Source organism: Sminthopsis crassicaudata, chromosome 3 (assembly GCF_048593235.1).
Source record: "Sminthopsis crassicaudata isolate SCR6 chromosome 3, ASM4859323v1, whole genome shotgun sequence".
Taxonomy (NCBI): domain Eukaryota; kingdom Metazoa; phylum Chordata; class Mammalia; order Dasyuromorphia; family Dasyuridae; genus Sminthopsis; species Sminthopsis crassicaudata.
The window spans coordinates 65,674,278-65,698,377 of record NC_133619.1 but is presented as its reverse complement, the minus strand read 5'-3'; the positions used below and the strand labels follow the sequence as shown (position 1 = coordinate 65,698,377).

Genomic DNA, 24,100 nt, shown 5'->3' with positions numbered 1-24,100 from the left:
GGGATAAAGTTAGCTCATTCCGTCCTGAACATTCAGGGTAGGGTCCAAGAGTAACTTTCCCGCTTCTCCAGGTCGAGAAACTGCCCAGAGGGACCCTAAAAGTGTGAAGCCATTATGGAGGGGCTTAGCGAGATAAAAGTTAGCTCATTCGGTACTGAAGATTCAGGGCAGGGTCCAAGAGTAACTTTCCCGCCTCTCCAGCTCGAGAAACTGCCGAGAGAGGGGAACCCGAAAAGCGTATGAAGCCATTATGGAGAGGCTTAGGGGGATAAAATTAGTTCATTCCGTACTGAAGATTCAGGGTAGGATCCGATAACTTTCCCGCTTGTCCAGCTCGAGAAAGTGCCGAGAGAGGGGAACCCTAAAAGAGTATGAAGCCATTATGGAGGGGCTTAGGGGGATAAAGTTAGTTCATTCGGTACTGAAGATTCAGGGTGGCACCCCATAACTTTCTTGCTGCTCCAGCTCGAGAAACTGCGGAGAGAGGGAGACCCTAAAAGCGTGTGCGTGCCATTATGGAAGGGCTTAGGGGAATAAAGTTTGCTCATTCCCTAGTGAAGATTCAGGGCAGGGTCCAGCTCGAGGGACTGCGGAGAGAGGGGAACCCTAAAAGGGCGCGAGTTTAGATTTATTTGGAAGCTCGAGGCAGATTTGTGGCGAGAACTGTGTTGAGAGTGGAGTTTTTGAAACGAGAAGGAATGGCAGATTTGGGTCTTCTCGAAGACGCTCTATAGCCATTCCCGATTCCCTTGCCCTATCTGTGTCCTTTTGGTAGTGACCCATGGGGAAGACAGAGAGAAGTAGACAAGGAGAGGGCAGAGAATGCAAGAGACAAAGACGTGGACAAAGGAGCTGCCTAGGTGGAGGGCAGAAGGAGATTGGGGCTTGGTGATGGGGCGAGGTACGTGAGCGCTTCTGGGTCGTTTCGCATAATACTGGTGAAGAGGGGGTGGTCTCCAAAAGGGGGAGGGGAAAAGTTCGGGGGGCGGGGAGAAAAGGGGCCCTTTAGGACCCGGCAGCACCGGGTGGGGAGGAGAAGGACCAGAAGGAGGCGGCTCTAGAGCTTCGGAGGTTGCCACCTGCCTCCACCCCGCCCTCGTTGTCACAATTGCCAACATGCTGCCGAGGCTGAGTGGCCCCGCGTTGCTGCTGCTGCTACCTCTGCTGCCTTCGCTGCTGGCTGGAGGAGGGAGCCCCGGGGCCCTAGCCGAGGTGCTGTTCCGCTGCCCCCCTTGCACCCCGGAGCGCCTGGCCGCTTGCGCTCCCCCGGCCGCGGGACCAGCTGCGCCGCCAGCGGTGCCCCCAGCTGCCGCGTCTGCCGCCGCCGCCGCAGTCCTGCCCTGCACCGAACTGGTCCGGGAACCGGGCTGCGGCTGCTGTCCGGTCTGCGCTCGGCTGGAGGGCGAAGCGTGCGGTGTCTACACCCCTCGCTGCGCCCAAGGGCTCCGCTGCTACCCAAACCCGGGCTCCGAGCTGCCCCTCCAGGCGCTGGTTCAGGGCGAGGGTACTTGCGCCAAGCGACGGGACACCGAATACGGCACCAGCCAGGAGCAGGTTGCAGGTAACGGAAGGAGGAGGCTGTGCAGATAACTATTTTGCAGGGGGAAACTTGACGGCACCGAGGGGCTGCCGTTCTAGTCTTGAGGAGAGAATTGGGATGGGAGGTGGGAGAAAAAGAGCCACTATTTCCAAAGATAAATTTTGATTAGAACGAGGGCACTTAAAATCCCTTTTAGGAGGGAGGGCGGATGGCTAGGTGAAAGTTAGAATGGCAGAATAAAGGCAAAGGGAGGGAATGAGTATGTATATAGAACCTACTGTGTGCCAGGAACCACGGTAAGTGCTTTCCAAATATTTCCTTTGGTAAAGACGCGGAAAGAGTACGGGTTTTTATAATATAATCCTAACCTGGGTTACTTACTTTAGACGAATCATTTGGTCTCAGGCTTAGTTTTCTTATCTGTACAATGAGGGTATTGGACTCTTACAAACACCTTTCAATCTAACGATCCATGAAAAAAAAAAAAAAACCGCACACACTCACCAACTTTACTATTTTTTTTTGGGGGGGGGAAAGGAAAGGAAGAATTCTCCTCTTCATGTGGGGAGTGGTGCAGAGAGAAATTGGGATATAATTTGGAAATAAAGAACCTTCTTGGATCCGAGGAGGGACCTTAAATACACTTCTTATGTGGGTGGAGGAAAGATTCTTGCCTACCTCCTTTGGAAGGGATGTTGAATGGGGACAAAGGTGCTCCTTACGCTTTTAAAGGTTTTCTCACTTTTAAAGGTTTTCAGAGTCGGGTGCTCTGCCCACCAGAAAGTACACTTTGCTCAATGCCCTGCCTGGATGAAGGAAGGCAAGAACGCTTACCACTTACCACTATTGTAGTAGCAAGAGCCCCGGGTTTGAAGTCAAAAGACTTGATGTCTGCTTACAGCGATTTACTTGTGTGACCTTGGAAAAGTCCTTTCCATTCACCAGGGCCCGATTTCCATTATTTGGTAAAACGAAAAGGTTTTTTTTTGTGTGTGTTTTTTTTTTACTAGTTGATAGATTTAGATGATAGAGAGAGGAAGAAAAAGACATGGCTATTATTTTGGAGGGAGAATTGCTTTTTAAAAAAGGCAAGACTTCTATTTTGGGAGGGAACAGGGAGGATACTTCCTACAATGTTGGAAGCATAGAAAGGAGGAAACATTTAAGTGGGAGAAAGAGAAATGCTGCTCTTAGGGAAGACAACGAACATTCGGGTTCTGGATAATTGGGTGAACACTCTTGGGTGATGGTGGGGACAGTAGGGAGGACCAATCTCAACTTTTTAATAAAAGTCCCTCCCTTCCAGATGGCAGAATAGCGTGTATACTCTGTGGGGGTGGGGGAGGGTGCTGATTAGCTTTTAGGCATATTTCAGGGAGGCCATGTGGCATAGTGAAAAAAGATCTTCAGATTACGGTCTGAAGACTTGTATTCTAATGTTCACTATGCTTACTTTGGCATATGACCTTGGGAATAAATGGCCTCACCTTTCCAAACCTCAGTTTCCATATATTGAAAAAAGGAAGAATACTGATCTGTGTGATTTCAAATGCCGTCTTCTAGTTCTCTAATTCTTTTATTCCAAGACTCCCCCAACTCTTACCCGTTTCAATCTGTGGCTTATGCCTCTGCCCACATTTCAGGAATCTGAGAGGTGCAATTAAGTCTCAAACAATTTACATTTATTGTTCAACTGGGAAAGTCCTTGAAGCTTCATTCAAAAGATGAAAGTAACATAACTTTTTTTTTTTTTTTTTTTTTTTTTTTTTTTTTTTTTAAGTGATGGTGGGAGGGAAACATTTTCCAAGTCATTATCTTCCTTCATTAGAGAGAAAGCCCATTTCATTATTAAAACCTCATTTAAGCAATCTTTAAGTGTGATTTTTTTTTAAAGCCCTCAACCACCCCAAACAATGAAGCTCAGCAACATGCTCAGGGTAGGTTGGTTTACTTATTTTATTTTATTATATTGCCACCTGTACTAGTCGCCTGGAGTAAGATGTCTAGGAAATTGTAATTCTTTTCTCCCCTAAAAAACAAACAAACAAATAAATAAATAAATAAATAAATAAATAAATAAATAAATAAATTAGGCAGTGCCTACATATCTGCTGCATCAGAACAGAGTGGGAACAGGGTTTCAAACTTTAAAGAGCATGAGACCATGCAGGCTTGCTTTCCCAGACTTTCCTTCCAGTCAATCTCTCCCCTTCTTTGCAATACTCCTCCCTCCCCCATTCCAACCTCCTCCTTCTATTGTTTTATATTTTTTTCCCCGGCTCTCTCTCTGAATGGAATTATAGAGGAATTATGGGTCAGAGTTGAAATCTTTCTCCTACTTCTATAACACATTTTAATCTTAGCTGAGGAACCAGAGTACCTTTTTCCCTTCTCTCCTCATCCTTTGCAGAATGCTTCCCCGTTTCCTTTTCTTTGCTTCAACTTTCAAGTAATTAAAATGAAACCTCCATAGAATAGTTTTTCTTGCATTCTTTCTTTTTTAAAGGTCTATCCTTCTACCCATTTTACACCTGCCGGGCTCTTCTCTCCCCTCCCCCGCCTTGTCTTTTCCCCAGACTCATTCATTTCTTAGGCTCTCTGCAGTTGGGGTAAAAGCACTGTGGTTTATGAATTGCACTTTTGGACAAATTAAATATTTTCACTTGCCAGGTTGAGCTTTACTAAGGACCCTGGATGAAAAGAATCATTTGAAATTTAATTGTTTTAATGATATGTACTAAGTATTTTGGTTTTTTGCTTCTTAAATTTTTAATTACAAAATAAAGCATATTGCCTTTACCCCAATCTTGAAACTAATTTCCCAGTCCCCAAATACCACAAAAAGTTAGGGTGTTGAGAAGGGAACAGATGTAGGCTAATTCTATTCAGCCCTCTCTTGCAGCAGGGAGGGGGGAGGGGATAAGGATGGGGGTGGAAAGGGAAGGAGGGACAATGGGGTGAGTTCATGGGAAGAGTGTCGCTCTGGATTTTCTATCTGGGCTATGGGACTTCCTTCTGCCAGAGAACTCCAGCTGCTGCCTTCTCATCCATCCATCTAACCCTGAGGTCCAACCTGAGATTGCCTTTGGTCCTAGATGTCTGTATGTCAGGGTGGATTTAGGAGAGAGGCAGCAACCGGGAGTGAAACTGGAATAGGAGGAAGAGGCAGGAATAGAGCATTTGGAACTAGAGAAGGGGCTGGGGCTGGCTCCTCCGTGTTCCCAGAATCATATTGTATCCCCATTGTCACAAACTAGGGACACTGGGGAGAAGGGATAGCACACAATAGGAGAGAGCCTGGGACTGGTAGGGACACCGGCGGGATAGAGGTTTGGGACTATTGGGACACTGGGCCAAGAAAGGTAAGGGTATAGAAGGGATATTGGAGAGAGAGGAGTTGAGGAATGGATACTGGGATAGAGGGGTTGGAATTTGAAGGAAGAGAGTCTGGATCTTAGGGGAGACCCTCGAAGCAGGATTGAGAACATGAATACTAGAGAGAAAAAGAAAAACTGAAACTGTGGGGACACTGGTCAGGGTCTGGAGATGGAGGAAGGAATACTGGAGGGAAATGGGCTGAAAGGGACACTTGGACAGAAGGAACAGTGCTTGCTTGAGAGTGGGTGGAGAGGACAAGGAATGCACCACCACCCTGGGGAGAGAAGGGTTTGGGAGGAGCTGGGCTGGGGGAAGAGTGTGTGTGGGGAAATATAGGCTAATTGTGAGTGTAGTAAGGCCCAGGGGGCTGAATGGAAGGATCCAAAGACTTCCTAACTCTGGAGTGACCGTGAGCTTGGGAAGACATCAAGGTTCAGCCTTGAATCCTACTTGTCAGCTCCAAGCGGGCTCATCCTTTCTCCTGCCCCCTCAGAAGAACAAACCCTGGGAGCTTAAATTCCTCTCTGTGCAGGTTGCTTGCAAGAATTTTAAAAATACCCTCTTATTTCCAGGCAGCAAAAACTCAGCAGTTCCAGCTCTGTGCTCGGTTCCTTTGTCTTTGTTCCCAGGACTGGGGGCTGCGGGCGCTTGCTTCCGGATCCCAAGCCTGAAAGAAGGGGACAGAATGGGATGGCATGGATCTGGGCTGGGGCTGGGACAGGACTGGGCTGGACCGGACCTCATGGCATGGGCGAGGATGGGCAGATAGTGGAAAGGGAGAGATTTCAAGCAGAAGAAAGAACAGGGGTGTGTGTGTAGGGGGGGGCTTGAGAGACAAGGAAAAAAGAATGGGGGGGTCAAGGGGAAGAGAAAGGGAATGAAAAAGGAAAGGTAATCTTTGCGGAAGATGATAGGAAGTAAAGCACCCCTCGGGGAAACTGGGGAGGGGGGGTCACCTCCTTTAGGTGAATGGGGGAGGGGTGGGGCAGGAAGTGTCTGGGAGAGCCTTGGAGTTCGGGGCCAGGGTTTTTTGCCCCAGGCTTGGCTGGGTGATTTCACCCTCCCTCCCTCCCTCTCTAGCCTCAGTGTACAAAGGGGGGGATTATGCTGAGGGGAGGAGCCAAGCGAAGTAGCCGTCTGGCCCGGTGCTGATATAAAGGTACTATAGAAATGCTAAGTAATTCAAAGTCCCCTGGCCAGCCTTCGCTTCTGCCGTTGCTGGGGGAGAATAAAAAAAGGGGGGGGGGAAGGGAAGCGTTCTGATTTACAGTGGTTGCAGCCTTGCTTTTCTTTAAAAAAAAAAAAAAAAGGCACCCGGACTTTTGGCTTAGAATGCTCCTTTACATCCATCTTGCATAAATTTGCATACCGACTTCTGGAGCTTGTAGGACTTCAAAGATGTGAATGAATGGAACTCAGTGACGCTGACTCCCTTCTCTTCTCTCCCCCAGCCCCCACCATCTCCCTTGTCCTCCCCATCGTGGGTTTCCAGACAGGACGCCCCGAACTCTCTCTCGCTGCTCTCCCTGACTCACCACTGCAGGTTGGAGGCGGGCGGAGCTGAAGGCTGCTGCCCACTGGAGAGACACGGAGTTCCTTGGCTGAAAGGACAGCCAGGGTGTGGCCTGGGTGCACTCGAGGGCCAGGCTTGGGCCGGGGAGAGCATCCCTGCCTACACAGCCTTAGGGCAGAGAAGTTCTGATTTCTCCAATTAGGATACTTTGTGTTCCCATCCCGAGCCAGCTGTTTTCCTAGATTAGGCCACCTGTGAATTGTGGCAGGAGAGCCCCAAGGTTGGCCCAACACATAGGTCTTCTGTTGGGGTGCTCAAAACTTCTGTGCTTGGGGATTGAGACAGCCCCAGGAGGTAAATGAATCTTTTGTTCATGTTCTACTGAGCCTTACTTTGCTCATCTGTAAAACAGAGATAGTAACTGACTACTAGGGTTGTTGGGAAGAAATTTGAGGATATAAAGCCATAGATTCAGTACTGCAAAGGAATTTAGAAGTAAACTTGTCCCTCTTTTTCTCACTGTCATTCATTTTCCAATTCAGTAAACAAAGTGCTTTCATGTAGAAGGTGCTTAATTATTATTATGACATTATTTAATTATTAATTATTATGAAATTATGACTATTATTAACTTCCTTCCTATGTACAATAAAAATACAGAGATAAAAACCAAATGGTTCCTCCCTTCAAGAAGCTTATATTCTTCTATACAAATAGATACATTTAAAGCATAAACAAGAGGGAGAGAGTACTAACAACTTGCCCTGTAGATGGTACCTAGCTAATCAATTCTTCCTCTCCCTATTTTAATCTAGAGAGATAATTAATAATCATAATAATAGATCATATTTTTATAGCTCTTTAAGGTTTGCAAACATCGTGGTTATATTCTTTTGATCCTCATAACACTTTTGAGGAGTAATTACAATTATTTTCCCCATTTTTACAGTTGAGGAACTAATCATTTAATTGCTCTGAGCCTCAGTTTCCTCAACTGTAAAATTCTATGCTATATCACCAACATTTTGATAGGATTTCAGAGGCCATCTGTCCCAATCCTTATATTTTACAGTGAAGAAATTTATCCTAGGTCACAAAAGTAATAAAGTGGCAAAGGTAGGTTGTTTTTTTTTTTTTTTTAAACTAGGTTTTCTAATAGTCATTGATGCTCTTTTATCTGGATTATCAGATTAGCTAACTGGTATCCAGCAGAGATGCCATTAAGAAGATATCCATTGAAAAGGTAAGTTTTGATATGCAAAAAGTAATGAAAGTGATTTATGAAAATGAAGTGATTTACTTAGAGTTGGAGGGAAAGGAATGTGAGCCCTGGGATAGGGAGCTAATAATGCCAAAAAAAGGGAGGCTAGTGAACGTAACATAGACTTCACCTCCATTATTTGACTATTTCTTATTGATACTTTTGGTCATTTTCAGATATGCCTACCCCTCCACCCCCATCCAGGACATCCAACCTTATAACAAAGAAAATCAATTAAGTAAAACCCACCAATGTAGTATCCCACACTTCTAAAAGTGTATGTCACTTTACAAAGTGATAGTCTCTCTGCTCCATGGGAAAAGGAGGGAGGTGTCAAGTTGGTCATTAAAATTACTAGCAATTCCAGCATTGACATTTAAAAAAGGAAACAGGAAAGAATGATTTCTGGATGATACAGTGGGTGTCAGGCTGCATGGAAATCTGCCTCTCTTCCTCCCAGCTCCCTCCTTCTTTATTCCTCCCCCCACTGGCACTCATCCCAAATACATAGTGCCCCACTGTGGCCAATCTCTCCTGGGAACAACTGGTTGGGATCTGCCTAAGTGGGCTGGGACCATTTGCCCCTCTTGTAGTCCCTGTACCACTTGTCTGATAGAAGAGGTTGAAGCTATGTAGTTGAAAATAGATTTTTATATCAACGAACAGTTATTGAGTTATTATTATTATTTTTTGATCAAGGCACATTTAAGTGTTAGGTAAAATGTATTATCACTGGCTCAGAGCACAGCTTATTGAGCTTGAAGATCTGAATTCAAATCTCACCTCAGGTTTTTATTTGCTTTGTGACTGTGGGTCAGTCACTTAGTCTTTCTGAACCTCAGTTTTTTTTATCTATAAAATGGAGAAGATATTTTATGGTACTTAATTCACAAAGCTATGGTGAGCTGTGGTAAAATAAGCATATGTATATATGTGTATATATATATATATATATATATATATATATACATACATACATATAAAGATTGTTATTGTTCTTCATGAGCCCATTTGAGTGTTTTTTTTTTTTGTGTGTGTGTGTGCTAGATACTGCATTGATTTGCCATTTCCTTCTCCAGGTGGTTTTATAGATGAGGAAACTGAGGCAAATGGGTTAAGTGACTTGACCAGGATCATACAACTAGTAAGTGTCTGAGGCTGGATTTGAACTCAGGAAGATGAGTCTTCTTGACTCCAGATCTGATGTTCTCTCTCCTGTGACACTTAGTTGCCCCCCACATACACAAATATATTACATACATACATACACACAAATGCATATATGCATATAGAAATAGAAATACAGATGTAAGTTAATTTATCGAGTGGTCTCAAACATTGAATGGTCTCAATTTCCGGTCCTAAATCTAGATGACATTGAGTGCCCATTAAGTGAATATGGAAGGGGGAGATAAGACACAAATGGGGCATGTCCCCAAGAACTCAGACAATAGAAACATGGAATGAGGTCATAGTGAACCAAAGCATGATTATCTGAAGGAGTGAGAGAGGGAAAAAGAGAGAAGGAAAAAGAAAGAAGGAGAGGTAGAGGGAGGAAGGGAGGAAGGGGAAGGCAAAATAGGGGGAGACAAACAGAGACAGAGAGAGAGACAGAGAGAGAGAGAGAGAGAGAGAGAGAGAGAGAGAGAGAGAGAGAGAGAGAGAGAGAGAGAGAGAGAGAGAGTCAGAGAGAGAGAGAGAGAGAGAGAGAGAGAGAGAGAGAGAGAGAGAGAGAGAGAGTCAGAGAGAGAGACAGAGACAGAGACAGAGAGAGAGAGAGAGAGAGAAACTATGTGGTAAAGTGGATAGAGCACCAGCCCCAGAATCAAGCCCTGAATTCAAATGTGACCTCAGATACTTACTAGCACTGTGAGCCTAGGCAAATCATATAACTCTAATGATTCATTCTGACTTCTAGGCCAGAAATCTTTCTATTTAACTACACTGTCCAATCTTAAGGAGTCTTAAAGAGCTGTGGGATCTTGCTTAGGTTAGTGGTGGACTAGATCTCAGGGGTTTGGCCCAATTCCTTTGATTGATACCTCCTGCTGTTCCTCACAGCCTCTTTACTCCACAACTGGAACCTGGACAGAGCTGATATTTCTTCTGTTTCCCTCTTATGTAGATAGAGATGTTGCTCTTCCAACTTAAAGTTTTTTCCTCTTCATTTTTTTCCTCCCTTCTCCTTCCCTCCTCCTCCAGCACATATACCCTCACCCTGCTCTTGGCTCCCTGGCTCTTTAACAAAGCCAGAGAAGGTCCTTGCTGGCTCTGATCCCGAATGTCAGTCACAGCTCAGAGGGAGATCTTGCTCAGAAAGCCTTCTCCCCGGGAAAGGAATACAGAGTCGGCTGCAGTCAGGAATTTTTTCCCCCTTCTTTTTTTCCTTGGGGGAGGTGTTTGGCAGCCGTGTCCCTCTTTTGGCTTGAAGCCGCCTCATCTCTTCCTGGCTGTTGTGAGGTAGGGCAAGGGTGGGAGATTGGAGAGAGGGGGCAGGGTTGGTTTCCTTCCAAGTTTCTCAAGGGGGAGTAGATGAAGGGGGTAGAAAGGAAGACTGGCCCACAGGCTCTCCTATTAAGCTCTCCTTGGAAGAAGCCTGAGGAGGTTTCTAATTAGTGGATGGGTATAGGTGTGTCAGGCTATGTTCAGGAGAGGGATTTAAGAGCAAAATTTTCTGCCAAGATCTCAAGTGATACGTAAGAAATGTTATGGGGTCCACGAGGGTTCTCTAAGCCTCAGTTTTCTTGTCCATAAAATGAAGATAATAATAGTGCCTACTTCCATTATGATTGCAAGTTTTGAATGAGATAATAGTGATAACACTGTTCATTTCAGCTCAGGCCAGAAAAGAGAGACAAATTCCACCCCCCTCCTCCTTTTTTTCCTATTTAAGGAAGGATTTTTATCCAATTTGGGGAAAAGTTTTCCTGGATCATAAAATTATCAAATGTCAAAACTACTAGACTATTATTGTAACTAACTATATTTATGATGTCATTATAGCTAAAATAATTTAATAATAGCTAAGATTTCTGTAGGGCTTTTAATGTATGAAAAGCAGTTTCCCACATTGTATCATTGAGCAGGTAAGTTTCTTAAATAGCTATAGGTTCATATGTAAAGAAGATCATATATATTATATGTGTGTGTATGTGTGCATATAAGTGTATATATATACATATATATATATATACATATACACACATACACACCTATGTATATTGAATCATATATAAAGAGTTTGAAGGGAACTTAGAAGTCATCAAGTTATATTACATTATTATCTCCTTATATTATTGATGGAGAAACTGGGGGCCAGACATTTATCCCCACTTAACATAGTAGGAAACCATAACCATTTATAGACATGTATGTACCTTGTTCATAGGAATTAGGTAATTTAGAATATCAACAGATAGCAAGGTTTTGATCTTATAGTTTCTGACACTATTACATAGTCCTGCTTTTCTCTAAAAGGGGATTTTGAAGTGATCGAAGCCCCTCTTTCTTAGTATCTCAGAAGATGCTAATCAAGTCACAGTTCCAGTGATGGGTTAATAATTATATAGGAGTCATGATTCTTCCTTCATTCTCTCTTTTTTTATAGAAACCAAAGGGCTGGTAAGAGGCTGGGCCCTTTTGTAAGTCAGGAGAAGAATAGTGATTCCCATGCTGACTTTAAACAAAAATATTTCATTTTTATATTCTTCTCTCTTGGAAGAACTCTTTCAAGCTTGAGGAAGAATGATTGAGGCAAAACTGCAAGGAAGCTTTCCTCATGCAAACTGGGAAGGATCTGTGGGGTCCATTTCTATCACCTCTGAGTGTGGAAGCCAAGAGGTCTTTGGAGGGTGGGATTTTCCTCTCAGTGTTAGAGACTGATAATATGAAAATAGTAACTCCCCAGCAGCAGCCAGATCAATCTGTAGAGTTTCCATAGCAACTGTGGCAGGAGGTGTATGGGGTATAGTTATGGGGGGGTAGTAGAAGGTCTTGTGGATCACAAAAGCTTTTGAAGTTGGATGGGGCCAGCTGGTGGATGGATGACTGGAGTATTTGTTCTTTGTACTGCTGAGGTTGTGATTGGCAGAGGTGGGTGGGTGGGTGGGGAAGAGGAGCTGAGAAAATGGAGAAGGCCAAGGTGGAGATCAAGGATTTGTTGTGAGGGAAGGAAGGAGAGACCAAATCTTTTCCCTTTTCTCAGTTATCAGATCCTGGAGTTTCAGAATTTTAGAGATGGAGAGCATTTAGACAGAACAGGGATCTCCTCTATGAGGTAGTGGCTGCTGGTCCATCCATCCCCCTTCCCCATTTAGAAAGTGGTCATCCAGATTCTGCTTAATGACCCCTAAGTGATGGCAAGCCCATTCCATGGGACAATCTTTCTTCTAGCAACTTCCTTAGTCCTCAGACTCCAGACAGCATCTTTCTTCCATATCTTAACCTGTCAAATCTTGCCATGATTTTGTTTGTTTTCATATTAAATACCACCTCAATTTACCAATTTATGGCATGATGGAACTCTATAGATGCTTTGTTTCTTCCCTCTGGCTCATGATGTTTGAGATTTCATAGAAGATTTTTGATCATCTCTGAAAGAAATGAGGTTTTGCTTTTGAGTTTGCTTCTAAAATATAAATAGTTTGATGAGGATTGGAAGGAAGAGAAATATACATGATACTCAATAGTCACTCAATTCGAAGAGAATTCTGAAATTGGAAAGTACCTCATTTGTTCCAAACCCAAGCTGAAGGACATATAAAACATATACAGAAATAGTCATCCAGCCTCTGCTTAAAAGGTCTTAAGCACCAGGAAGTCATACCTTTTGAGGTAGGTCATTTTTGGGGGAGTACTCTTAATTAATTATTGGTTTTTAGGAAGGTTTACCCCTTAACGTTTAGCATCTGCTTCTCAGTGACTTTCATTCATCCATTGGTCTTGGTTCTTCCTCTGCAGCTATATAACATGTCTAATCTCTTATCCATCTGATGAACCTTAATATGGTTAAAGATAAGTATCAGGTTCCTCTAAACTTTCTTTTCTCTAGTCTAATCATCCCCAGTTCACAGGTTCATACATTTAGAAATGGAAGAGATCTTTGAGGTCATCTACTTCAACCTTTTCATCTGGTAAATGAGGAAATTAAGGTACAGATTTGACTTTACATCTGCTTTTTTTTCAGGTAAGTACTTGAGAAAAGCAACATGGACTACTTAACTCCATGATAACTAATTTAGCGTAACCACAGGAAGTAGAAAGGCATAGTCTATTGAGATTAATAGTAATATAATAATGTCTAACGATCATTGATTAATTATGTCTACAAAAATTGATTATAATTACTTTACTTAATATTATGTGATAATTAATTTAAGCTAATATTATGTCTTAAAAGATGGTGGCTCCTTGAACCACTCCTTTAAATATCGTACTTTTGAGAGCTTTCCCACTTTGACTAGCTACCTGAATGTATAATAGACACCCAATATTCCTCCTCAAATGTGCTTAGAAGAGCTCAGAGTGCTCCAGAGTAGTCTGACCAGAGCAGAGGGTACAAGAGAATGAACAGCCAGCATCCTTATTCTGGATCCTCTGCTTTTATTTATGCCTATTAATCTTTAAAAATTCTAGACAATAATTTCCAGAGGAGGTCCTTAGCTGAGAAGTATTCAATGGGACACATGCAATAAAACACTCTTTTGAGGAGTGATTCTCATTATGAGCTTGTAAGCAACTAATTGCAAACAGTTTCTAATTTATGTCCTCCTGGGGTCAGAGTTCTCCCCAGAGTTAAGAGGCTATATTGGTTGTCTCTTTTCTGCTGCCTCTTCAGCCAAAAGAGTAGAAATGGGTGAGGCAACTAGCCTCACTCATTATTTTGAAAGAAAATTAGTGAACTCTTAGTAGCCAAGAATAAAGGAAAAAGAGTGGTGACCCATTTAAAGACACTTATTTATATTCAGGATGCTCCCTGTGCTGGTTAGAGAGAGGGTGCAGTCCTGAACATTTTTGCAAGTTTTCTGATTCTTTGCATTCCCTCTATTCAATTTAATCAGACCAGGGCATCCGGGAGCAAGCTTCCACTTTGTTTATGGTCATGAAGGAAGCTCTCTGAATGAGGAAAGGAGATTGGTTTGAGGGGAATGTGGGTGATAGGAAGATGGATCTAATTTTTCTTAATGTTTTTGAAACTCTTGGTGGTTGGATTGTATCATTAAAGTAATGCTTTATGACCTATGATAGGGGTGTTGCCTTAATGTACCAAAAGATACAATGTAAGATAAGATAATGGAAAAAAAATGTTGGAATTGGAACCCGGAGACCTGAATTTGAATTGTAATTCTAATCCTAATAATTTCATATCTGTGAAATTCTTTGACAAATGACTTCCCTTATCTGGGTCCCAGTTTCCTCATTTGGAAAATGAGAAGGTTGGGAAATAGTTAAGATATTCCCTTAAAGTACCTTCCAACTCAATCTTCTTATTCTTAGCCTAGTTCAGTAGGAGAAGCATTGTGTAGCAGGAAGTGTGTTGGATTTAGAGTTGGGCTATTTATTTGGGACTGAGTCCTAGTTCTTCTTCTCTATAGTTGGACAAGTCACTTAAGTTCTTTGTGCCTCAGTGTCCTTGTCTGTAAAATAAGTGCCTGTAAGACCCCTTTAAACTATTTTTTCTATGACCAAATGATCTCTCTCCTTCTGTCATCAGTTCCTGATAATATGGCTATGGGGGGTATGCCCCACAGTGGAATGAGAAGTTAATAGTGAGGAATTTAGAAGAGATTGGGCTGATAAAGTTCTCTTTTGACAGTGTCTTATGCTGTTTTTCATGAAGTCCAATCAATACATGTTTACCAGGTGGGAAGCAGCATGCTAAGCTGTAGAATCAATTACTTTTTGATGGGGGAAGAGGATGGAGTTGAAACCTTGAGGGGAAACAAGAATGAGCATTTTGAAATAGAAAATCACCTCAGAAGAGTCCAGATAGTGTATAGTGGTACATGCAAACCATTTGCAAACAAGCAGCTCTCTCGTAAGATCATAGAAATCATATGTTTTCATCCTCCTCATTTATCTAGAATAGCTCTTAGAAAAATCTTAGAGAATGAATAATATTAGGAACAATGGTTTCTTCTGGACTCAAACTGCATTGTGACCCTAGTCACAGATGTAGGATTAATTGCTCTTCTCTGGCCATTGTCTACCATAGTTTTTTATTTTAAAAGCATCACCCAGAAGGAGACTCCTTGATGCTTTTTCCAATGATAATATGGTAGCTTGGAGAAGCAAGCTCTTTCTTTTGCAGAAAGAAGTGTGGGCTTACTGAGGGGTGATCAGATCTTTGGTTCTAGTCGATCCTGCCATTTGTTAATTATGTCACCTGGAGGGTCACTTCAGGGTTTTAGAGGTTTCTTGGTGTCCTCATCTGTAAAAAGGGAAGAGTAACTGGATGTTGTGAGGATCACTTGAGATTATGGGGCTTTACTTTGGTCTTCCTTCTTCAGTTTTCTCCTGGACTCTAGAAAGTCACATAGAACTAACCTCACACCTGGGAATAAAGGAAGGAGGATCTAGCCTGCTTCAACCTGTCCAGCCTAGCCATGCATTCACCTTTTAAAAGTTGGATTGAATGTCTTATCCTTTAGCTTCCAGGGTCCTCATCATGCTTGGTATTCAGCAAGTGAGGACCCAAGAGGAATCAGCCTCTTATACCCCTTTTGTCCATTTGACAGATGGAGAGGTGGATGAAGGGGGTGGAAGGAATGGGAGAGAAGTGGCAAGGAAGCCTTCTTCAGGGTCACCTGGATCATGGGCAGTGTATTTGGGATGAGACACCAAAGGTCTCAACTCCCCTCCCACTCAGTACTCTAGCACACTAAGTCACCTTGCCAGGATTCCTGGAGAGCTTTATTTTAATAACAGCTGAATATCAGGGGGAATCTCCCTCCTTCCACCACTCCCCATTCTTTGAAAGACATTGCAGCTAATAGCACCATTTACCATCTCCATATTAATCTCTCCTAGCACTTCAAGGGCAGAGCAGCCCACAAGGCCAGAGAAGACCTTGGCAGAACCAGCTTGTTTTTGTTTTCCCAAATGACCCAATCTCCACCCCTTTCCTAACCCCTGCCCGAACACCCCCCACCCCACCCCCATGCCTTCCAATTCCAGGAATGACTCTGGTGTTTATAGAGCAGCCATCTGGAGAGCACCCAGCCAGGCTCCTGAGATGGCTGGCATATTTAGCTTGCTAAGGGGGTGACTGAGATTACAGTGAGATAAATACACTTTCTAGCAGCCTCTGTAGAGTATGGGCCAGGAAGGGCTTTCTTTCCTCTTTATGTTTGTGTATGCATAGGTTTGATTGTGTAAGTCTGAGCTTGTAACACATGTTCAAAAGTGAATATATACATGTGTGTAATGTGGATGAATGGATGGATTGGATCCTTTAAAATATATATAATTTCAGATGATACAACTTTCTTGGAAACTAGATAGAGGATGATTAGACTTAGTGGACATCAATAAAGACTCATCAATTTTGCAGAGTTTTAGTTGTGAGGCGGTCCTTAGAAGTCACCTGTTTTAATCTCCTCATTTGTTGGATAAGACAATGAAAAATTCATTGCCATTGTTTAGGGGCACACTCGGTGTCAGTGGCAGAACCAAAACAATACCCAAGTTCTCAGCCAAGGGTGTTCTCTATAAGACTAGGTGGTGTAGTGGAGAGAATACTAGAATTAAAATCAGGAAGGCTCATCTTCATGAGTTCAAATCCAGCCTCAGATGCTTATTATTTGTGTAATTTTGATCAAGTTTGCTTCAGTTCCTCATTTGTAAAATAAACTGGAAAAGGAAATGGCAAACCACTCTAGTATCTTTGACTTGGCCATAACTGAAAACAATTGAACAACGTGACTCTGATTGGGCAAAGGAATCATAGGATTCATTTCAGTTCAGCAATTGGCAGGTTCTGTTTCTAGGATTTAGATTGGCAGCTGGAAGGGAGCTTAAACATGAGTTCAATCCCTACATTTTCCAGATAAGGAAACTGAGATCTGGAGAAGTAAAAGTGACTTACTCAGTGTCACACACCATAAGGATGGTGACTAATGATCCAGTGTCTAAAGGAGTTGATGGCCATGAATTGCTATTACCTTTTATAGAGTTTACCTTAAACCCGGAGGCTAGCAATAAAGATATGTATCTATATAGTCTAACATCTGGTTGAAGAAGAGACTTTTGCTAGATTTGATAAATGGATCTTGAAAATACTGGCAGTACATTGCAGAATTGGGATTCCAGTGGCAGCTAAGATGTAAATGAATCAGTGGAATGAGGAGAGGGGGCTATTTGAGACCCCAACTCTTAGGAATGTAGGGCAATGGAAGATAAAAAGGAAGAATAAGAGTTCTTTACTTTAGCTGAGATTCCCTTCTTCCCCTTCTCATACTCCCATGAAAGTATGGATGATCACATAGTAGAGAGATGACTGATGGTTGAGGATGACTCCAAAAGTATTTTCGAGGAATGGGCTGAGATCTAAGGGGGACAAACTAAAGGGTTTGACTAGGACTCAATGGAGAAAACCTGGGGGGTTAGCGAGAAATGGGGTGTTTAGGAAGGAGTATATATCAGTAAGGAGAACATGGGCTAGGAGAATGCCATTACCAGTTGGAATCCAGTCACACACTTGCAAATTTGGGGATGATTGGGTTTTATCTACTGTCACTGAGTGACAGGTTGATTTTTTTTTTCTTTTTAGTTTGGGAATTATATAAAAGCAGTAAATTTGAGAATCTCTAGGTTAAACTTAAGCCAATGATTAACAAAATCTTTCCTCCTTTCCTCCCCACTTTTTATGGATCCTATATCCTCCTCATCCCTTGTGCCACATCAACCTGAATCAACAATTTACTCTGTGGATGAGCTGTGTTATTGAACGTAACAGTCACATTCAAGAATCTGGTTCACCCAGCTGCTCCACTGGAACTGTGGAACTGTGTCTTTGAATTCTCTCATTCTCAAGAGCAGTTTCTAGTGGCTGGTGAGCTTAACTATATAGGCTCCAATCCCCATGGGCAAATCAATTTATGAGCTACTCCCTATTTTTGCCCTGCCCTTTTCACTCATCATCTTTATTGTTCACAAGAAGTTTAAATTCCCAATCACCATATTATCAGAAAATCCTTGAATCTGAGTGCAGAATCAAGAAACTGATTTCTAGTCATTATTCATTTTCTCTTTAATCTTTCCCTTCATGGTTCAGTTTACCCATTTGGAAAATGGGAGAATATATCCCTATTCTTTATTGCTCTACCAGGTGCTGGGAAGACACATTAACAACTAACAACAACAATGATAATATGATATGTCCTTTCAAGTCCCTTCAAAATCTAGAATTGACATCTGTAATTTTTTTTAAACCGTAATTTGTTTTAGGCACTAATGGAAGCAGTAGGCCATAGAGGAAAGAGTGAGTCTGGAAAAAAGGGAGCAGAAGAGAAAAGAAACTTTATTTGTTTGTACTAGGGAGGGGGCCATCTTGCCAGGGTCCTGGGGGATGATGGGTGGGTTGAAAAAATCCATGGAGGGCCTGGAGTGGATAGTTTGAATTGTTCCTATGCTGCATTAGTAGGCTGGACTGGATGGCCTCCAGAGAACCTTTCTAGTGCAAGGATTCTTTGACAATGAAATGAGTGCTGGCTGCCTCTAAAGGCATCAAATAACCAACCTCATTCTCTTCCCTGAAGTATGGGTCCTTGGAGGGAGGATGTTTCTATCCAAACCCCTGTATGCTCCATTTGTGAAGCTGGGTCCAAGGTCCCAGCCCCAGGTGGGAGAGCTGGAGTTTCCGGCAATGATACCTCTCTGAGGGGCAAGAAAGAAAAGGGGAGCCAAGATAAATGCTGTGAAAATGAGTTTTGCATTTCTCTAATTTGGAGATTCCCAGCTTTTCAGAGTTGCGACACCCTGTTGTTTGTCTGATTTCACCATACCAGTTCTCCAGCTCTGTCCACCTCCCCCCGGAATTGCGTATATTTATTTTGCAAATTAAAGTGAATTATTAAAATTAATCTTGATTGGATAATTTGAGGTAATTGGACACATCCTGGGGTGTTGTGAAACTGGGGTTGGGTAGCATAGACCAACCACTTTTGCTCTGAGAATTTCCATATTCAGGATCTTGGGTTCCAAGTAGTCCTGTCACGTGGACTGGGAAAAAAATTGTTGCTTTATGGGACAAATGGAGAAACTAAAGGTACTTGTCTAAAGTCTTTTAGCTAGTTATCAGTGGAGTTAAAAATAGAACTCAGGCCTGTACATCCCAGTCATAATTCTTTCTCTTATCTCAGGATAAAAGGTTATTTTAGAGGCAGTCTTTGCTAATTTGTGGAGAGCTTTTTTAAAATAATCTCTCAAGTAAACTTTTGCTTTCTTTATTACCTTATTTCAATTAGATTTCTGGCTTCAGTTATGGCATCTGAAAAATGGGAATATTCTTCTCTGATCCCATTTATATTGAGGAATATAGAGACATCATCTTCTACTCTACATTTTGGCTTTTAGCTCCAGGTTAGGGAGTTATACAGATGTCATTATCAACTCTTCTCACGTGTGCATCTCTACTGTTCCTAAATTTAACAAGGGTCTCATATTCTCACTAAATATCTCCTTCCAGGGCCTTTCTGGGGCAAGAGATAATATTTTGTAACCATCCTTGAATACCTTTTCTCAATTGTTCCTTAGTGAAAAGGAAAAAAATAATAAATCCAAGCTGTTGTCCTCCATTATAGTAATCTCTTAAATGATCAAAAGACTAATGAAAATCCCCATGCCTGCTTTTTTTAGGTTAAGGAATTGTGGTTCCAGTAAGTGGAACCAGATAGAGGGCATGAAAACTTGTGCTGGAGCCAGAATTTGGGTAGATGTTACAAATCAGGCCTTAGTTGATTGTTTTGTTGATTGTCTAGGCCAGATGTATCAAACAAGGTATCAGCAAAACTATAGTATGTAAGCTATGTAACAAAATAGCAAAAACTTAGATAACATGATATTTAGAAACTAAGTTAATATGCCCAGGAATCTTTATTCTATATTAGTGGCCCCATTTCTAGTTGAACTTGACATTTCTAGCCTAGACTTAAGAAAGTTATGGGAAAATTTTAATAATTTAAATTAAACTTAAAGATATGGATAGTCAGTTGTCCAATTTTTACCAGCATAGGTCTGGGATGAAGTTCAAAAACATAAATATTGTGTCTAAGCAGGTTCTTTTAGACAGCAAATTCTATCTGGTTTCCTATATGTTCAGGTTTGCTGTGTTAATCAGTTCTAGAACTTCAAGGAACCAGATTTCACTTATTTGAGTTTCCTATATACTAGCCAACTCAGTGCACTTCATCCCTTATAAATAAATAGTGATGTTTGTAACTGTAATCTGGGGAGCCAACAGCACTACTTCAGGCACCATATCTGAAGTATTCCAAAAGTATTAATGACTGTGAGATTTTATATTAGAGCAGAACAAGGGGGCTAGAACCTCTTACTGATGGGCCAGTGTAGGTTAAACAAATCTCAAGCACCTTTGAATTCATCCTTTGGGAATAAGCCAGATAAAGCTAAACATTAAGACTGGTAAAATGTCTTTAGAGTCAGGGGCTACTCTACTCATGGATATTCAACAGTCATATTAGCTGTCTCCCTGAATACATTCTAACTACTCTCTGAGTGAAGGGACCTGATTTAACCAGTTTGGCACTGAACATTAGACTTTGGTACTAGGATCTGACCCAAAAGGGAGGAATGCCCTCAGTGCCAGCAGGAATCAAGTCATAGAATTGGAATGAGATCTCTAATCTATCCAAACCCTTCCATTTACAGAGAGGGAAACGGAGGCCTAAAGGCATTAAGTTAACTTGGGCCAATGGCAGTGCTGGGTTTTGACTTTAGGTTTCCTGACTTTGAGACCATCACTCCTCAGCTGCACCATCTGCTTCTCAGACTAAACACTGGCTAGATCTCAAGAAATTTTCAGATGAGGGAACTGGTAAAGGGATTACTCTTGAGCCAGGTGCCCTCCACGAGACTGGGAATAAATTTGTCCTTCAGCCCAGAGATAATGAGGCATCTCAGAATAGAATACCAACATGTTAGTCATGTGAAAGGTTGGAAACAAAAACTGGGCTGGGGATAATGATAAGAAGTTCCGTATGTCCAGCACACTCAGATAGGATTTCAGTTTGGCTGAATTCCTTCCTTCATCTTCCCTTCCTCCCCTGATTCAGGGCAGATCAAGCCCTTCCAAATTCTACCTCCTAAATTCTTCATAAAGACTAAGGAAAAGTCTCCTTTTTTTAGGTTAAGGAATTACGGTTCCAGTAAGTAGAATCAGATAGGAGGTATGCAAACTCATGCAGGAGCCAAAATTTGGGTAAATGCTACAAATCAGGCCTTAATTGATTGTATTATTGATTGTCTAGGCCAGAAGTATCAAATAGGTGTTCTAGCCAGTAACACAGTGGTGTATAAGCTAAACCAAAACTCCATCTAGAATCTGAAAGAAACCTTTTGTCATTTGGGCTGGTCCCTGGGTACAAGATTTACTGGAAGTGCTTATGGAGATCAAGGGAGAGAATGAAAATTAGGAAAGGAAAGTCACCTCTGCAGGATCCTAGTATCTCTGTGCCCAAAATTCAAAGCCATATGAAGCTGAAGAGAATTAGAACTATTTCTCTAATACTAAAGCATTAGAATTAGAACCTCAAGATATTGATTTGAGGGCCAGCCATGAATATGTGACTATGAACAAGTGACTTCATCTGTGATCCTGTTTCTTCACTATTAAAATAGTGGTAATGATGACATTTTGACACTATGTGGTACAGTGGGTAGAACACCTATCTAGAGTTAGGAATATTCATTTTCAAGAGTTCAAATCTGGTCTCAGACATTTCATAATTGTGTGATTCTGGGCAAGTCATAATCTTGTCTGCCTCAGTTTTCTCATCTGTAAAATGAATTGGAGAAGGAAATGGCAAACCTCTGCAGTATCTCTGCCTAGAAAACCCCAAATGGGGATCATGAGAAATGTGATATGACTGAAATAACTGAACACAAATAGTATTATGTATATAGTATCATATTACCTTATACTATATAGACATTATTTTTGTCTCATCAACAAGCAATCTTGTAATGATGAGTTGAGGGGGCATTTTAAGGAGGGGCAGACATTAAATGCAGTTCATTTTATTCAGGTAATTCAGGCTTGGAGTTTAGATCCTTCAAAAAGTCCCTAATGCCACAATAAGGATTAGATGGTCCCTTCATTTCTTTACCCATACAACCCGGAGTGAGAAAGTAGGAATCACATACAGGGAAATACTAGTAGACTCTATCCACAGAAGCAGGGCACCAAAGCTAAATTTATAAATGGGCAAAGGAAAGTTCATGGGGAGAATTACCTAGGTGAGCTTTTGAAATTTTAAAACTGCAATAGCTAGAGCTGTCAGTAATTGAAGGAGAAGAAAAAAGAAAAGAAACACATTGAGTGAGCAGATTTTCAATCATCCTTATCTCTGATTATGTCATCTTTTAATTTGATAGTTGCTAGTCTGGGAGGGTCTTATGAGTACTGGGATAGGTGTTGAGGTCTCCCAAAATTGTTCTCCTCTCCCACCACAAAGTGAGATAGTGTTTGAAACTGTCTGGGCAAGGGGCGGTGGTGGAAGCTGCATGGAATGAGGTCAGTTGAGGATGTGATATCTGGCAGTTGAGGTTGAGGGTTTTTTTCTGCACAGAAGCCATTTTAACATATGGCACGTGTTCTGAAGAGATAATCCTAAATTAGCTCAAATAGAAAAGTTCAGATCCTAGAGCAAGGATAATGCTTTTCCTCTCAAGTTGTAGAGTTATTCCTAAGAGGTTTAAGGTATTATCTGGCCTAGGAGCCCTTACTGGTCAGTGCTTTCCACCTTGATTACTAATTGATTATTAATTTGTCAGTAAGGCTTAAGTAGTTTTTAGAAAAGAGTATTTATTAAAATTGTATAATAAGAAGAGTTTGTATGAATTATTTCCCCAAAAGTCAGTGGCATCCTCTACTGGTACATAAAGAATCCAGGGGAAAGTGGGCTAAGTTTGGGGAACATGTGTTGCAAGGGGTTAAGGTCCTAGAAGTCCTTTTGTAGGAGTCTTCCCCTTAAATGTTATTTTCTGCTAGACTCTTAGACCTTTGAATCTGCATCATTCTTGGCTCCCAGTACATATAGGAAGATGGGAAGTCCTCTGACAAAGCTCATGAGATCCTTCTCTGGTTAAAGTGAGGAGGAAGGAAATCTGGTATCAAGGCTTAAGGGAAGGTAATCTTCCCTAGTTTCACCTCTGGGGCTTTGCTGGTAAACTTTATCCTGACTTGTGCTCTTGGATCTTCCTCAGACCCAAACCAGCTTGCTATCTTTGAGACAACCCCTAGAATATGATTGAATGTCCTCAGTCAGTTTGAATACTCTTCTTTACAATGTCACTTCTAGTTCATCTAATGGTTCATTGGAGACATTTACACTGATCAAGATCTTTTCATACCTGTCTTCAATCATTTCCACCTGGCTAAGGTACTGAATATAGCATTTATTATTTTCCATAGGGAGAGTAAAATAATTTGATTGATTTACTCAGCTGATCTTTAAAGTCTTCCGTCAGTTTAGCTATTTGCTGTTCCCAGCAAATCTACTGGAGTATAAAGTTTCAAATGCTTCCCAATGCTTCAAGAAAAGTCTACATAACACAGTTCATAATCAGATATGATAATTGACATTCTTTTATTCTTTCAAATACATAGTGGTATAATATAATAAATCAATGCCTTTTTACAACTCATTATAGGTTACTAACCATGTTGGTATTTGTAAAAAGGCCATCCCTTAACTAATATGATTAAGGAAAAAAAAGGAAAAGAAATCAAATATTTCTTATCAGAGAAAGCTTATATAGCATGTCCTTAAGGACATCGGGCTCTCCCCACAAGAATTAGGAACCTGAGATTGATTGGAAGTCACCCTTTCCTCTTACCTAGGAAACCAAAGAAACGTGGCTTTGAGTTTGCATAGCAAAATTAGTTTGATGGATATATTTAGGGATTCCTTGTGCTCTCTCTTTACTTAAAGAGAGCAGAGCTCAAGGTTGAGTCAGCTGCCAAGTGCTTCAACAAAAGTGGCACCAGGTCTCAGGGGGCTGGGGTATTTTACCCTCTCTCTTTCCCACTAAAGGGCTTTTTTACTCTAGAACCATGAAAAGAGTTTCAGTTTAATTACAGACTAACTTAAAAAGAAAAAGAAAATAAGTTTCCTAATTCAGAAAGAAAATCTTAGTTCCTAAGGATGACCTGGAGTCAATTGGAAGT

At 41.7% G+C, this 24,100-nt stretch overlaps 1 protein-coding gene across 1 annotated transcript in view; it reads left to right on the top strand.

Annotated features, from left to right (window-relative positions):
- The first annotated feature begins 963 nt into the window (after nt 1-963).
- The window catches only part of IGFBP2 (insulin like growth factor binding protein 2), a 31,347-nt gene continuing 8,210 nt past the window's right edge, over nt 964-24,100 (top strand). The window contains exon 1 of the mRNA XM_074298733.1: nt 964-1,561. Within this exon, the coding sequence (XP_074154834.1) occupies nt 1,117-1,561 (445 nt within the window). The 5' untranslated portion in view covers nt 964-1,116. The remainder of the gene's footprint in view (nt 1,562-24,100) is intronic.